Genomic DNA, 17,967 nt, shown 5'->3' with positions numbered 1-17,967 from the left:
ACACACAAGATCGAGCATTTTCTGTGGTTGCAACATTTTTCTTTTTAATGCAGCTGTACAGTTTTTTTTTGACAGTCGGCCTGTGAATAAGGGTGAAATGGGGGGTTAGGCGATGCTGACAGCGGAGGAGATTGCTGTTAAGAGATCATTGCATTTTTCTTTCTCCTCTTCCCGTATTGCCGGCGTTATTGGCCTTTAGTAGGCATCTGGATTTTCAAAAGGCATTTTATTAGTCAGAGTTTCTCTTACTCACAGGGCAAAGGTGGTAAGTCATGTACAGTATTTCTTTTTTATCCCCCCCTGAGTTTGGGGCTGCGGATGAACTCGGGTCGGATTTTTTATCTCCCCCCTGATACCTCCTCCTCTCGTCTCAGTCACCTCTTTTGCTTTATGTCAACGATACTTCAGCCGACTGAACGAGCAGAAACGCTCGGCTGGAAGTGTCGGGAATATTTAGAAAGGTCCTGACTGGTGTCTCTGAATCAGGTCGTACAGAGAGGCAGAAAGTAGCGTGACGTGATTCAGATGTCTGGGTTCAAAATGCTCAAGTGAAATCCAAACTCAGTAATAAGTTGCTCCTCTTATTAAACGGACAGTGTTGTTTTACTAGTACTCCTTCACATTATGCATGGCAACATTTCAGTGCAACCTTACTAGATTCTTAGCATGGTTAGAGAATTCCTAGCAATGTGCTTGTTTTGTGTTGTGCATGATTACACAAAGTGAATGTTACTCCTCTGCATAAAACACACAGCATGTAGAGTATATGCAGAATGTCATACTGGATTCACCCTTAGCTTTGTTTGTTCAAAGTTAAACTCGCACCAATCTAAAGGAAATTGAATTTGTTACTTTAACCCCTGAAATTCAAACTTTAAGTCTTTGGACCCCAAACATGAATCCAGTGGTGTGTTCTTTTGATTTACAAACAAGTCAATTTGAGTCATAAGACCTGTGCTGATGGTTGTTGTTTGTGTTTCTGAGCTGCTCCGCTCCCTTTTGTGTTTGTACGCAGGCGCCAACCCGTCAAGGCCCGGAGGTTTCCCTGGTGCTAACAGCCCAGGGCCCGTGGCCGACCTGTACGGACCGGGCAGCCAGGACTCAGCTGTGGGCAACTACATCAGTGCTGCTAGCCCTCAGCCTGGCTCTGGGTTTGGCCCCAGCATCACAGTGAGTACTCTGACGTTCAACTGATCGCCACTTTGAGATCAGTTGCCGCCTCTGTTTCAGAATACCAGCACTAAAATTAGACACTAAGCCAATGCACCCTCCCTGTGATTCTGTAAACTAGATATTTATCATAAAGGGAAGAGTTAACTAATTCTTCTGCCGCTGAATTTATTAATATAACCGCCAGCTGCTTCCTAGCAAACATCCTAAATCCAAAGCAACCATTTCTTAAAGCCTCAGTGTGGTTCATTGTTTCTGACTGTCACTGGAGGTCCTGCAAGCATTTTGTACACCAGGGTAAACCAAGGCCTGGCTCCCAAAGTTATCTGTGTCAAATGCAAATCTTTATTCCCCTTTATTCCCCAGTTGCACGTATGACCTCACTTCAGACCCTGGGTCACCTTCCCAGAACAAATTCCCGTTATTTTTAGAAACCCCAGCTGTCCCAGCGTTTGAGTTTGATCTGTCACCAGGACAAAGCGTACAAGCAGGTTTCGTCTCTCCCACTGTCCTTGCTCAGGTTCAGTCGCTCAGCCGGGCGCTGCTGCACTTTCCTCCCGCTGATCAGTTAGCTGCCGGTTGCCATGTCAACTCATGTGTAAGACTAGCTGGGCTGGCGGAGGAGACAGTAGGAAAGAGGTTTCCTCAGTCTGCAGATGTCTGGCTTTTGTTGGATGAGCAGCAACCTGTTCAGAATCCCTCCTCTTGTTCCTGTCAAAGACGCTGGCACATCTTTTACTGTAAACCACAGTGTTTAAGGGAGATCATCTTAAAGCCAGTAAAAACATCTGAGCTGATAACAGTGATTCTGAGGAAGACGTTTACCCACTTTCTACCACTTAGATAACAGCTGTGTCTCAATTCAGGGGCCGCATCCTTCGGAGGCTGCATATGAAGACCGATTGAGTCGCAGCGGCATGAGCACACTGTCTCATTTCAACGTCTCCTCGGGATGCAGTGGACTGACGCGTCCCTCCCTCCCTGGGGAGCTCGTTCCAACCTATCCCAGGATTCATTGCGCTTCGGTGACAAACGTCTTTTCAAAGAGTTAAAGCTGCTGAAAACAGCTGATGCTCATGTATCAGCTCAATGGAACAGCAAATGGTGCACATTAAAAAAAACGAAAGCACTCAAAACGTTTTTATGATATGCAACTCCAGTTCTGTTGCTATAAGACAACAATAAGATCATGAAAATCCTCTAGACCAGACTATCCGATTTCGGTTCGCCCTTCTTCGTGGCCACAAGGAGCACAATCCTTCATGGGTCGTCTAGCCTGCGTCGTCAAAAGGAGGAGGCCCTTGAATTGGGACGCAGCCAATGACGCTACAGAATGAAATATGGCTGCCCCCTATAACTTTCCCAGAATGCATTTCCCAACATAAGATTAGGTAAAGAAGTCACAAGGCCCCTTCTCCATCTCATCTCAGTGACACCATTGTTTTCCAAAGTTGGAAATGAAAATGTTTCTAATCTATCTGTAACAGATCTGCATTGTGATCTGTTCTATCCATTTTATATCTATCTGAAATTTCAAGTACAGCTGAGTGAGGTGTCTACGAACCGACTTCATCCAGTCGGACCAAGACATTCAAACGATAGCATCTCGATACAGTCAAATAAATAAGCCTGACTTAGCCAGTGATCCACACACTCAAACATTTAGAACCTTGTATTATTAATGAAGGGACGGACAAGGCTCACACTCCCCAAAGTAAGACTTAATCAAATCATTTTTCTTAGTTAGCTCGTGCTGCATAATTAATTTGCAAATGAAGTCCGTGGCTCCTAGAAAGCTGCAGCAGGGCCGAGCTCTTTGATTCACCGTGAGGTTTCTTGAGGCATGTTAGGAAGGAAGCACTGAAAGCGTCCACTTCACTTGCTTGAATTTGAATTGCAAATAACTTACATGTTGAATTCTTTAAGTTGATCTGTCATGTTTATCGTGTTGAATGGCTTTTGTTGTGCTTTTATGTAAATTTGCATCCGCCATCGTAGCTGCGCCACAAAGTTTTGTGCTTCTTTTTTGAGGAAGATGTACGATTTTTGCCATGATTCAGTGGGAGAAATTGTAACAGTTTAGCTAGGATGAAATGAACGTGTGATAATGTCACTGGGAGCAAAAGATATAAAGCGCATGAGAAGGCGACATAGTTCACCTTAAATCTAGTAAGTATGTGTAATTGATTTATGAGAAACAAACAAACCAGCAGCTTAACAGAAAAAATACATTTTATTGGTTTCTTTTGCTTCCCAAGCAAAGCCTCCCTTATTAATTGTTTTAGGTCCACTGGCTATCTGCCATAATCTGTTGGTCTCAGTGTAGGAAGCAAAGTATTTGTTATGAAAGAGCAGCCTGGCTCATTTTCACAGCAGATTTAGCAGCAGATAGTTTACAGATGGAAATGAGGCGATTTGTTTCCCTTATTTCCCATTTGTTGCAACAGTTTCTAACCTCAGTTTAGTGCTGATTTGGAAAATGTCAGAACAAGTCTTTTAATGCAGAACATTTCAAAAAGGCCATTGTACCTTAAATCTAATTAATGAAACAGATGCATATAATGTATTTAGCCGTCCTACTTAAAATCAGCTTTTGAGAGTCTCTCGCAGAATTTAAAATGTGCCTGCGCCCCTTGGGAGTGCAGCAAAGCAGATCCAGTGACCTCCTGGCCCTTGGCGAGATGATCTCTCGGTTCAGAACATTCAAACAGAAATGATTCAGAACTAAAATGCGCCTTCTGATTCATTACTTCACCGAGGATGCTGCTGAAGTGATTGCACGTGAACATCCTCATATGCCACGACCTCACTTGATCTGTCCCTCGACCTCATGCTCACGTTAATCCCTGTAGGCAACATCTGATTAGCTTCTTATCCGAGACGATTGTAGAGCAGTTAGTAGAGTGAGATGATGGAGGCAGTTGAAGTCTCTTTCTACTGATGTGTGTGAATTTAAGAGTTTCTGCAGAGCCCTCAGTGTTAGAGGTGTTTATGATCCTGCACGCTTCAGTCACATTCATGAATGGGGATTGCGTGTGTTATCTCCTCCTTCACATTTCTTCTTTTAACTCTTTTCCCACTATTTTGTGAACTACATTGTCATGAATAGAAGTGTGTGTGTATCGCTGCGGGCGCTGTTTCCCCCGAACCTGTGTAATAATAAGTTTATATAGAGATGAAACTGCTCTCCTGCTCTGTTGCTCAACATGATCCAGCTGAATCTAAAGGTTGCCAGCTGTAAACATAAATCAAAGTTGATGTGATACTCACTTTTCTCTCCTTGAAATGCATACTGACAAAAGCACTAACTGTACACTTTTAGGGCCCGTTGATTGCAACAGCTTTTACAAATGGATACCATTGAACAGGTGGCCGGTTGCCATCTCATCAGAGGTATTGCATTTTATTTACTGTGCATTTCTCTCCTCTTTCCCTCTCTAATGTGTGTTCATCCCATTATTCATTGTTTACCCGCCTCCCTCAGAACGACAGAGCTGGTGGTAAAGTGGGGGGGGTGACTGATGGTTTATGTCTTCACAAATCAAGGGGCCTCCGATCTGTTTGTTTCCCTCAACACAAGAGGAAATAAAAAGAAAGTAGAAAGGAGCATTAATCGCTAAAATTTATATCTTATGAGGCTCTTTGTTGAAGTTTGTCACACTCACACGCGTACGACCAGCTCTGCCGTATTTAATTATCGTTTCTTGTGAACGTTCGGAAATGTTTACATCCCAAACACCATAGACTGTAAAGATGGACGACGGGTCTCCACTTCCAAGCCCAAATATCCGGGATATGAACGCCACCAGCGTGTGTACTCTGGGAAAGAATCTGCACAGTAACGACTTGGTAACAAAGTTCAGCAGATACATTTGCTCAACCAATCGCGAGCCAGTCTTAGCTGTCAATCACAATATTTGATTCAGTTTTTATAGCATCTTATAACCAATTAACATAGTGGAAACTTAAACAAACATCAGGAACTACATTAAACTATAGAAGCATTTATTTTACTTTTTAATTTGGTCCATGTCCCCTCCATATTGAGGAGGTGGGGTTTATGACCTATACTGCAGCCAGCCACCAGGTGGCAATCAGGAGATTTTGGCGTCTCTTTTGGGTCATGTCGTCTATCTTTTAATATATATGTAGATATATATATCTATATATATAGATATATATACTTACACATGCTTCACCATGGCAATTAGAGTGGTTTATGTTATTTTGTTACATACCCGTTCATACTGTTTTTGGCATCTTCTCTTTTTGTTCCAAAGACAGTAATCGATCACCTGTAGAAAAAAAATATTTAAAAAAGGTTTCACTGATAAGTCAGTGACCTTAAATATTTCCCAAACACCAAATGTCTCAGAGGAACTGACTATTTGACTTGATTAAATGTCTCGTTTGTCATCGCTTTACATCCTCACTCCTAACATTGTCCCTCATTAATAACAGACCCACCATCATCCATAAAAAATCCAGTTCAGGTGGTATCAAGCTTTTTGTCTGCTTCCAGCTATTTATTGTAGCATCTATGTGTTTTATGTGTTGAATTCATTTGTGAGCACGTGTGCTCATTGTATTATTTCCAGCTGAGCACCACAGCTTCTGTAAGACTCCACAGTAGCAGAACATGTATGAACACAATCGCTACAGTAACAAGCGGCCTAACTAAAGAAGTGTAGACTTTTCAAAATGTGAACGTACTGTATCGGGGCCTTTAGCCAAGTTTTCACCTGCTGCCATTTATGAAAACATCTTTGTGTCATGCACAGGTCGTATTAATGTACACAGATTTCTATTTTTAATTGTCTCAGTGAATCCTACCGAGTTTTTCTTTGTTAGGAATGAAACTAATGTCAACGAGCTGTCCCTAATCCTGTTGCTGTTGCTGTTTGCTCTCTGTCGCCCAGCAGAGTATATCTGGTGGCCCAGGAAAGACAGGACGAAGTTTCTAATTGGCTTTGTGTGCAGGTGACGCTAATCCAACTTCAAGCACTACGCTGTCACCCAGGAGAAAAGATCGAAAGGGGGAAACCATACGAAGAAGAAAAGAAAAACGTTAGTCATCTCAGAAAAATAACAACTGCTGTACTATAATCCAAACCTCCTATAACTTTACAACCTGGTTTGGTGTGATGTTTCACGTCAATCTCATTCACCTGTTTCCTTCCTCTGTTTTAGCGTTCTGTTTTTTGATTAGTTTTTAGAGAGTCAATTTTAGTTCGACCTTGATTTTGTGTCATTTTATTTGATCTCCTGGTATCTTTGTGTAAATGAATTTTGTTTGAAGTGCGGGCGGTGGGCGGGGGGGTCATAGCCAAGAATATCTGCAAGTCATGTCTTCATCTTTGTATGGGTCAGTGTAAAAGGAAAACGATGGGATGTTCCTTTCAGTCTTCCCGCAAAAAAAGAAGCTTGGGGAAAGACGTGGAGAAAAAAAAAAATCAATTTTAAGGAAACTTTAAAGAAGGTATCTAAGTAATAAATCTTAGTAGCTGTTTTATTTCTTGTGATGTCTCATTGTTAACCATAATTACCTATTTTTGGGCAATACAAAGAGGACTCCAATATTTTTATGGTCCTTTTTTATAAGTGTTGTTTTTGTTGTTTAGAAATATATATATATGCTATAACAAATTTCATATAACTACATTGTGAATTCAAACTTGAGAAAAAGAAATGTAGCTGTACATATTATTCCAGTCACTGCATATAACCAACTCAGTGAGAGAATAGCATATTTTTGTGATGGTGTGTCAAAAAGAACATGTTATAGCGTGTGAATAGAAGACAAAGCTGTAAACAGTTACTATTATACGTTTTGTTTTGTTTTGTTCCTGCTGGAAAGACGGCGGCGTCACGACCCCACGAGACAAACAGACACACACACCTGCTCTGTAAATACTGAAGCCGAATAATTTTACAAAGTGTCATACCAGCAAATTTACACACGGCGAGTTGAGAGTTAACACGGTTTTAAGAAACAAATAAGAAAAAAAAAAGACAGGAGCCTGATGTTTTTGTCGAACTGTCAGGATATCAGTATCATTTCAAAGAGAGAGAGAGAGAGAGAGAGAGAGAAGAAGAAGAAAAAAAACAGACTATTAAATCCAAAGCACACTGTACTTAGATGTGATGATTAGAACTTGAACCAGGCATTTCCCAGTGCTCTGTGCATCCCGACACTTTTATACTCCTGCGAGGAACTTGTTGGTCGTACGTTATTGTTTGTCTCATCCTGCTCGTCCCTGATTCACGCATTTTATTTAATTTTTCGGGAACCCAATATCTTGGGCTCTGTGCGAGAGCCTGGATGTGATGCTGAATTGGTTCCTCTTTTTTTTTTTTGAAAGAATTAGGAAAGTTAACATTTTGATACCATACCTCAGCCTTCGTGAGTTCTATCGTGGAATCATTGGCAGGTTTAATTTATTCTATATATGTGGCGAGACAGATGAAAACACTGAACGGTAATAAAGTGAGTAATCATTGCACTGTGAGTAGTGAAGTACAGGCCATTTTCCTATTTGCACATGTATATGTTGGCTTTTTAACGAAAAGAAAAAGCGGCCCTGTGCTTTGGGATAGTATGAAGGATTTTTGGGGTTAATGTGTTCTCGACTCGACAAAAACGCTTCAAGTTAAGTTCTGAGGTGAGTTAACAGCTTGGGAAATAGTAACTGATATGTTGCAGTGTACATTTCTTTCTATATATATTAGACCCATGCATCATCTGAAGATATTTATACAGGGTCGATAGGTGACACTGAATTATTCGCTCTCTGCCGCTGCACCAGCTTTTACACAGAACGCGTGGCTAATGATTTCTGCTGATTTAGTAGTAATATGCTCCGGTCGGGTTTTCAGCGTCATTGAACCGAACGAATGGTGTGTACTCTGAAAAAATAACTTTACCTGCTGCAGACGTGTTTGTTGTTTTCATTTCTACCCACTTGTCTCATTTCTTTTTGATTTCAAAACAACCAGGTAAAGAAATATGCTGGATACTTACTAAAGTTTAAAAAAAAAAGGTAAAAGATATGGAGGTGTGATCAAGTAATAATAATATAAAGAGTAAAGATTTAAAAAAAAAAAACTTGTAATGTTCAAATGTAAAAGAAAATAAGAAATACAAAACTATACAAAAAAAAAGAAAGATGCTTCTTTGCTGATTTCAAGTTTAATCAGAGTTTTATGATACTTTGTGGTTTATATATGAATAATTGTAATATACTATTAAAATGTACTGTGCATCCATTGCTTTCTCTCTTTCCATTCACCATCCTCAGAGATCCTGCTCTCTTTTGTTGATCATCCATGTATTTCATTAGTGTGTGAAGAGCTCACAGTTAACTTGTAAACAGAGTGCTGTCTTTGATACCAGTGTAGTGCTCTTTGTTGTTCTCCCTTTGCTCTACCTCTCCTTTCTCTCACATTTACCCCTCTCTCCCTCTCGCGCTCTTTTTCTATCTCCTGTAATTACAAACGTAGATGTTATATAGGACTCATTAATATAATACTTGTAGTGATTAGTGGATTTAGGACCAGTCAAGGTAGACCTTTCTCTAAATGATCATGTTATTCTGAGATTTGCAGACATTTATTTTGATAGAGGTTCATTGTAATTTATTCCCTGTATGTTTATTTTCTTTTGTTTTGTTTTTTGCCACGCTCACATGGTTTCAGCTAACCAAAGCTCTCATGGATGGACAAATAGAGAAGCCGTTGCTGTAAGATGGAATTGTACACGAGGCATTATTTGGATCCCCACCCTTGAATGTTTTAAAAGGGGGTGTGCCATACTACCTTAAATCCAAACGCTAGATATGCAAAACTTTAACTTTTGATTTTTGGACACAGGCAATAATCTTGGGGAAAGATTTAAAAACAAAGCATATTTTCTATATTTTATAAGAATCACACCAACAGTCATGATATCAGCCTCAGTGCTGTTTCACTGACCTGCTCTACACTATCTTTTCACTTTTACTACATAATGGAAATTACCCAGATGCCTCGGGCATAGTTATTTTTAAATAATATCGTTTTGGCTCTTATTTCTCTCAAAACTTCTATTATTTTAATTGTTTTAATCTCTGGGAGCTAGTTTCTGTCGTTCACACATATTGACTTTAGATGAGGCATTAGTGTAAAAATAAGAAATGACTCCATTAAACAGAACCCCTCTAAAGGAGCAGGTGCTAAAGGACGGGGTGTGTATCAGGCCTGATTAATTGCTGGTTAAATTCCCGTCCCGACTCTGGACCAGCGCCCTGAAGCTGTGAGTCACTGCTCAGCCAAATTGGAGCAGAAAAGAAAATATTAAAACTCAAATTTAAATGCTTGACATTTCCTCAGAAACATCGTGTCAGAGGATGTCCATATTTCAGACCTGTTAGATTTACACAAGCCTCTGTGTTTCAGGCATAAACAAACCAATTATAAAGCCAATTCGCTCCCTGAGCTCAAGCTGTGTGCACACTCCAGTCGAGTACAATTTCAATTAAACATAATTTAGGTTTTATATCAGTTATTTTATTCACCTCATGCGGTTTTAAATTGAATGCTACACACATTACGTTAATAAATGAGATTAATGTCTGTTCATTCTCCTCATCTAATATTGACTGTCAGGTTACATACAGTATGTACAGTAATCAATGGCATTAATAGACAAATTGCTCCACGGAAAAGAAGGGAGTATATTTGATGCTGCGTGATTGAGTTTTACAATTCAAATAATATTCAACTTTATTGTAAAATGGTAAAAGAAAATTCAGTGTTTGCCCAAAAACTAATGAAAACTAATTTAATCAAAAAGATGTTCCAAGTTTTAATGTCTATCTTCTCCTTAATTACACATGATGGTATAACATTTATTAATAGTAATCAATAATTAATGAGTACTAGTTAAAGTTTGATAATAATAGAAAGTGTTCCTCCATTGTCCCTTACATTTTAAATCCAAACCAGTGCAAGAAGTTCATTAGGAGCCTTTTCATCTGAAAACCAAAAGCCGGAGCAAAAGTAGAAACCATGTTACTCCGTGTGTTTTCTCCGTAGCAGGACGTAGTCTCTGTAATTGGACTGTAATCAAAAAAAATTACTGGAAAAGAAAACCTAACTTGAATTGGCCGTTCTTTCCCCCCATCCATTGATATTTTCAAAAAGGCCTCTTGTGTGTTTTGTGATCCTGTAGCTTGGACTTTAAGGTAGCATGGCTCTGTTGCTGTAATTTTCCTTTTAATCTCAAACTGACAGCAGTTTACAGCTGATGAATGTTACACATCTTAGTAGACTAGCGAATCCATTTGGGGAGAGGGGAGGGTCGTGGTTTAAGAAAAAAAAGAAAACAATAATCAAAAAAGAAAAAGAGTCAACCTGGAAGGCGTTGACATTTGTAGTGTACTACCGTATCCATTTAAACTTGAATCTCGAGGCAAGTGCTAGGCAATGGCCAAACAATTTCTCCCATCATCCTTTGTGTGTGTGTGTAGGGGAGGGGGATCCCGCCCTGAAACCACACACACAAACACACACACACACACACTTCTGAGATTTCTGTCATCTTGGACCCACATCTGTCTTTCAATATGAATATGAACAACTGTCTCCCTGAAAGCTGGGACGTCAGACGAGGACTGTTAGAGACTCGACTCATCTCTAATGAATCAGACTTTGACGGCCCGTTGAATGTTACTGAGTATTTATACCCTAGGGGGGGAAAAGAGGCTCATTCATAGTGGTGCTAATGGTTTTCAAAACCAGACAATGTGCCCCTATCTCTGCGAGATACTGGATACTGTCACGGTGACCACAAAGTTAGTCTCCCAGTCCGCAAAGTGACTCTCCACCAACAACACCATGTATAGTTTGGGTTTCTGACAGAACAGAGAAGTGTTCATGTTCACACTGAACCCTTCAAGGTGACAGAAATAACACAAGTTCCACTGTGGCGTCGTGTCTTAGGGTGAATTTCCCCTCTCAGTCCAAATCATTGCCATCTCACCCATGCCCATTACTGATTACAGTCTACACATACACTTGCAATATATATATAAATATACATATATATATATATATATATATATATTTACAATTTCTGCGCTCATTTGATCAGAATTAGACTGGAGACCTCAGCTGTATACCCCTCACACTGCAGACACACCCAGGCTCATAATCGCCAATTCATCCTGATATTAGCTCGCTCCACAACACGAGAGTCCCCCCCCCCCCCCCCCCCCCCCGGCGTGGTATGGAGTTTGGCTCAGGCGGCGCGGCCTAGAGGAAGCCTGGACGCTCGTCAGACTGCATGGACGGCAGTGTGAGGCTCTGCTGTGCTTCCATGTCTCTGCAGGCTGAGCACAGAGCTCTCTTCACTGCTGTCTGCCCATTCCTAACACTTGCCCCTGTTTTTTTATGTTCACCGACTTTTTATGGCGAGAGACAGACAGACTTGACTGACATCTGAAAGCATCTTTCAGGTTATCATAATGGCTTGCTTAAGCCCTGTTGTAAAGTATACTAAAAAAAAAAAACATGATGATGATAATAATAACAATAATAATAATGGATGGGGGTCTCTCACATATCAAATGTGGAAAGTCTAATTTTATATTTGTATTTTCAAATAATAATATTGACAAAAAAATGTCTGTGAAAGGTTTCCATCCTCTACTGTGGTCCAGAAATTGATGTGTCTGTCTGGAAAAATAAATAAAATAAACTGAATTGTTATATTACTTGTTTTCAGTGTTTTGCTGTCTTTTTATTTCCTTATAATATTATTTCCTCTGATGATATTTATCTCAGCTTGGCAGCATCACATTTCCTATCTCTACTCTTATCCCATAACAGGACAGTTCTGCTGTGTGTAGTTTTTTCAGTTTGGTTTAAACAGAATTTTTCAGATAACCACACACACACACACACACTCAGCATCCCTCGAGGTCAGTCATAAGACAGCAGGATTAATAGAGTCTGAGACCTGAGATACATTTAGAGGAAACAAACAAGAAACTCTGGCGTGTAATTCTGCTGCCCCTCAGTGGTCTCTCCCAGCGCCTGAGCAGATGCAACAACAACCCAGAAAAAAAGAGAAGCTTTTTTATTTTTCATCAGCAGTTTCACATGGAGAGCATCAATATTAGCTGAGGCTCAGTGTGCAAACTGCTGAGGATGTGATGAGTAGATGAGCAAACAGGCGTTTCGGAGGCTCACGACGGCCGAGAGACACAATCAGAAAATACCTGCGCTGGGTTTGTCACAGTGTGATTAGTTCTGCTTTTATACCTGAGACGGAGAATTTCATTTCACATGCCAGAAACAAAAATCTGATCCTGAGTCATTTTGAGCTGAACCAGAAGAATGCACCAGTGGAAATGTAAAAAATCATTTCTGCTAAAAACAACTTTTTGTCTTTCTTTTCATACAGAATGTATTGTGTTAGTTCTTTCCATTCCTCGCTGAAGTGACTGTAACTTTTACTGTCAGCCATAATTAATACAATAATAATAACCGCATCTCCAGCAGAACACCTTTTTCGTGCATGTTTACTGTGACAGACAGTGATCCTTAAACATAATGTTACTGCTACATTGAAATTCAGGGATCAGGGGTTTTTAATGCGGCCGCTTGTCAGGAGAGACGAACAGTGCAACAGCTTCATCACTCATTCAGACACGGTGATCTATAATTCTGACTGAGATCAATACTGTTCCCGGCTCTGTTTTTCACAGCCCAGGCGCCAGAAGTTTAGATCACATCACACCCTCTTTTCTTTTTCTTTGTGATTTGTGTCATGAGTACAAAGATAAACCAATGGTCTGAGTTTCAACCATTTGTCCTCTTTTATATGAGCTGCTTTTGATTTAATTTGATTATTTCTTTATTTGATTTGATTTGTCTTGGAGTCCAGACATAAGGGATGTGCTGACATTCACACACCATCCACCAAATATGTTTTGCATTTTTCTGGATAAATTCACTGCCTAAACTAAGAGTTATCATAGTAGATCCTGAGCAGTACAGATGTAAAATTGAAATATGAGATAGATGAAGGAAGGAAGTATTGTTCCGGCCTCTGTGATGTGAATGATCTACAGCCGGAGTGAATGTGGTGTTTGGCCAGATCCTGTAATTAGCAGACAAATTCATCAAACAGCTGATCCTCGGCGCCGTCTGTGTTTTCAGACTTACAGGCCTAACTGGCTGACCTCTCCAGTCCACCCACCTTTAATTAAGTGCTAATTAAAAGTGCCATTATGATCAGAGCGCTCGCCACTCGCCGGTCCTTAAACACGAGGAGTCAGGTCTTTGGTGGAGAACCACGAGACAATCGGCGGTCGTTACGGGAGCTAAATGTCAGAACGCAGCCGAGAAGAGGAAGCTGTTATTAATCTGTTGAACCACAGTTTGTTTAGTGTGTTTAAATAGTCCAGCAGCATTTAATATATGATTATTCACAGATAGAAGAGAAAATACCACAAATACCTGCTGAAAGGTCACCAGCATTTATTAGTTCACTTACTGTAAACATGTCCCTGTCTTTAGATCACTTAGCAAGAACTTCACATGGGTATGTGCTTTAACTGGAGGCCCAGTCAACACCAGCACAGGCAGCACAGGCAGAGACACACATGCACATAAACCTCAGCAGATACGTGCACATAGCATGGAGAGGCCTGTCACCGGCTCATCTGACGGCCTCACCTCATACCAGTGGCTCTGTGTGAATTTCCCATGGGCCGGTGCTAACAGCCTGAATGTGACAGCTCCTGGCAAAACACAAACAAGCCCCACTGTGCACAAATGCCACTGCGAGGGTACCGCATGGCAACAGGCCGCGATGGAGAGGTGTAATGAAGAAGTGGTCGTTCGAGAGGCGGTCCGCTGCCACCTCCGTGTGCGTCAGCCCGACGAGTGTGAGCGGGGGAGCGAGGGCTGCTGAATACCTGTCTGCATATTCATGCTGTAATGTGCTGCTGCAGGAGACGCCATCCGCCATCATCAGCCTGCGAGGGCACCTCAGGGCCCCTCAGCATTTATTAACGGTGATTAAGAGCTGGTCTGAGATGCTGGCATGTTTAATTGCCAATTACAGGTAGGTTAGCTATAGATGAAAATGACAGCTATTTATGCAGTACATAAGCATAAATAATAAAGCTTTGTTTATGCCTTGAGAATGAGAATGGAATGACGGGCTGGGAAGCGTCCAGGATCCTCGCACAAGCCTGGCATTGTCAAAATTCAAGAGCAATAATGAGCAATGTTCAGTGGATATGCACTTAATTTTATGTGCATCACTAAATTATCTCCCCGCACAGCCATGTAATGGATGCCCTTCTTTTGAAGCGGAAAATTTTTCTGACAGAGCTGTGTAATAGAGTCAATAGTTGATGGGAACACTGCTGTGGATGGGGAGATGAGGCACTCAGGTGGCTGTTTCCTCCCAGACTGCAGGCCTAATGTAGCCCTTGGCATGGAAATTGACGTGACATTGATGGGCACTCTCCCGCCAGCACGAAGTCATGCGCCTGCACAGCCTTCCAATTCACTAATAATTGCTGATTAAAAACTAGTTAAGAGTCCATGAAAACTCAAATGTGCATTAACCAAATGACCTTCTGGGAATGGCAAATAGTCTGCAGCCAAGAACACACACAGCTTCCTGTGCGGAGCTGGTCCCCGGGTTGTTTTGGAGGAGGCGTGCCGCAGCATCCGATTATTGACTTCCTTTCAACAACAACTTTTATTGGATCCTAATCTTCCTTTTTAAGAAATTGTTCTTGAACTCTAAAAGCTTTACATGAGGAGTCTATCACTCTGATGGGCCCTTTGAGATTTTCTTAAACATGGACTCTTAAATGAGATCTGAAACATTACAATCAGTCAATATTAACTCGATTGAACCCTAACAACATGAAATCAAGCTTTATTTTGTGGTAGTGTGGCCCATTGAAGGCTAAAGAGTAAATTAGTCAGCTGCACATTACAATAATAAATTCCCTCCACCGAAGCCAAACAGTCCCCTCATGAAAACAGATTCAAATTCTCTAGATGCTGATTTTTTCTTTGGATCTGCACCAAATTACACACCTGAACCTGCCTGTTTTTTCCATCAAGATCCATGAATCAAGGAAATTTCATCAGTTGTGTAGTTTTTTCAAATCCTGCTGACGAACAAACAAACACAGACGAAATCAAAACATCCTTCAAAGGGACAAAGGCTTAATCGTCACACACAGAAATAACAAGTAATCAATGCAATCAAAAATGTGTCTATGTCCCTCACTGGTGCTGTCAATCAATATCTACATCTACTAATAGGAATAGGAATACAATGAGATATAGAAGAAGAGATAAAAAATTTAAATGCACATTTATATCCACTCATCATACACATACATCCACCCAACTAAAATCAAAGTGTAATAATAATTTTGACCAGGATCATTATGTCTGTCACTGTTTTATGGTTAAATGCAGATGAGTTGATCCATTTCTTACAGATCCATTGTGGTCTTAAATCTTTGTCATTATTATCTCAGCCATTAGTGAAACATGTGTAACTAACAGCATGAGAAACCGAGCAGGGCCAGGAGCTAACAGCCCGAGAGGACTCACACGTCGTGTCCCATCGTCTCTCCCCTATTTTCCCCCACGATGATGAGCCATTGCATGTTTTCAAAGGCCATCAGTTTTGGCCCGGCTCACAGCGGATGCAGCTGTCGGTTCATTGTTCGTCATCGCTGTCTTCATGGATCTGATGCTGCCAGATCGATAGCTGCCTCGGAGCAAACTGGCGAGCAACAGACTGTACACGCAGGTATGAGTGTCAATTATCACCAGAGGACCGAGCAAAAACACAGAGCGTGTGTGTGTGTGTGGGGGGGGGGGGGGGGGGGGGGGGTAACCTTGTCTGGTTGCTGCTGTAAATATCTGGGTTTTAAAGCTCACTATAAAAACATATGTCTGAGGCCGGTGAGATTTCTTCAGTCCTTCCTGTGCAGAGGCATCACCTCAAAAAATGATGCAAGTGTTCGTGAGGATGTGGACAGACTGAGGTCAAGGGACCTAAATGTAATGTGGTTTTAGTAGAACCTGCTAAAGACACATTCTATATAAACTTTGGTTTTAGAGCGAGTGTATGTTTGTGGGAGGCAGTTGTCATTAAAATATTGCGTAACATGAAGCCAGTAGGTGCAGTGGTCAGAGTTTGCATGTTCTCCTTGTGTCTGTGTTGGTTTTCTCCAGATACTCCAGATTCCTCGATTTGATTGCTGACTCTAAATTTAACATAGGTAAGTAAATAAGTTATAGTATATATTATTTTTACGTTCATGTGCAATACGTCACCTGACTTATTTGGATTGTTGCTGAGCTCCAGCCCCCATAGCACTCAAAGGATGAGTGGTAGAGATGGATTGATGGATTGATGGATGGATGGATGGATGGATGGATGGATGGATGGATCTGTTCAACATCTTCATCCTGATTGTTTTTCACGAGAGTGCACTGAATTTGTTGTTTACCTGGTTCAGAACGCCACTAAACAGAAAGGTGTGCAGTTAATTAACCAACTGTAAAGAGACTTTAAATAAAAATTTGACGAGAGTAACATTTGTGAGAAGATAAGCTCAGAGGACTGGCCTCACAGCTGCCTGTAGGATCCATCTACACAAAGAGCCACATCGCAGCACTGTAACCAGGGTGTGATGTAGTATCAGGAGAGGAAGAGGAGGGTGTAAGGGGATTAACACAGACACACAAAGGGCCGTCAGATAATATACGCTTTGTGCAAAATCTCCAGTAATTTGTTATAATATCTGCAGGATTTCAGAGGCAAGATCAAACTCAAGGTCAGGCTTTCTATATCTCACACAGAAAACCTGACAGCAGCACAGAACGGCAATAATACAGTTTATCAAGTGCATAGTGTGAAATAGGCACCAAACTGCACAATAGTAAAAATGCATTGCACTATTTATTGGAGAAATAGATGCGCAGGGAAACAACTGGATTCACTGTGGTTAAATGTCAGTATGAAGGAAAGGTAATACACTTTGTTTTGTAAGAAAAACAGGCAACTCCGAACCATGACAGCATTCTTTTCATTTTTTTTTATGGGTAATGTTTTCTTCTTCTCTCCCCTGAATGTGTCTGTGTGTCCGTCCCCGTGCGTCGACAACACACACTCTTATCAATCTCTGCACAATAACAGAAAACAATTTGCTAATGTTTGGAAAATAGCTTTCCCATCCCCTGCTCCAGCATTGAGAGATGTATGCGCAATTTCATAAACACAATCAGAGCGCTGAATGGCGGCACTGATATTCTGGGTAAAAAAAAAAAAAAAAGGGAAAAAAATCTCATTATTGTTCCTGAGCTATGGAAAAGCAGTCAATGGCCCATATCACACAGAATGCCCTCCTCCTCCTCCTCTTCCTCCCCCAGTCCACCAGCACACAGAGCTTAATTCCACCTAGCAGCAAACAATACATGGCAGTTTGCTGAGAGAATAATACTGACGACCAAAAAGAAATCATCAGCAGGCCGAGCTGCTGCACTTGCCACTATAGTCTTGAGGCGACGCCGGGGCGCTGCTATTCAGATCATGAGGCGGCACCCCCGGACGCTCGGCCTCATCATGGGTCGGTTTTCAACTGCAGCAACATCATCGCTGCTGGACTTTGTTGTGACTGATTTCAATCTACCTACTAATTCCACAAACGTCTATCTCTCTGTATGTGGAATATATATCCAGCGAATCATTTATTTTATGGACTC

At 41.1% G+C, this 17,967-nt stretch overlaps 1 protein-coding gene across 8 annotated transcripts in view; it reads left to right on the top strand.

Annotated features, from left to right (window-relative positions):
• The window catches only part of msi2b (musashi RNA-binding protein 2b), a 244,615-nt gene extending 237,933 nt beyond the window's left edge, over positions 1-6,682 (top strand). For 6 of the 8 annotated variants that reach the window (XM_061086625.1, XM_061086621.1, XM_061086624.1 and 3 more), the window contains 3 exons: positions 1,016-1,170; positions 4,493-4,563; positions 6,093-6,682. In XM_061086625.1, the coding sequence (XP_060942608.1) occupies positions 1,016-1,170; positions 4,493-4,534 (197 nt within the window). In that variant the 3' untranslated portion in view covers positions 4,535-4,563; positions 6,093-6,682. Of the gene's footprint in view, positions 1-1,015; positions 1,171-4,492; positions 4,564-6,089 lie in introns of all 8 variants that reach the window. The other 2 variants (XM_061086618.1, XM_061086619.1) reach the window with 2 other exon arrangements.
• Positions 6,683-17,967: the final 11,285 nt, after the last annotated feature.

Source organism: Limanda limanda, chromosome 14, assembly GCF_963576545.1.
Source record: "Limanda limanda chromosome 14, fLimLim1.1, whole genome shotgun sequence".
NCBI lineage: Eukaryota > Metazoa > Chordata > Actinopteri > Pleuronectiformes > Pleuronectidae > Limanda > Limanda limanda.
The sequence above is the reverse complement of the archived record's forward strand: the minus strand, read 5'-3'. Positions and strand labels throughout refer to the sequence as shown.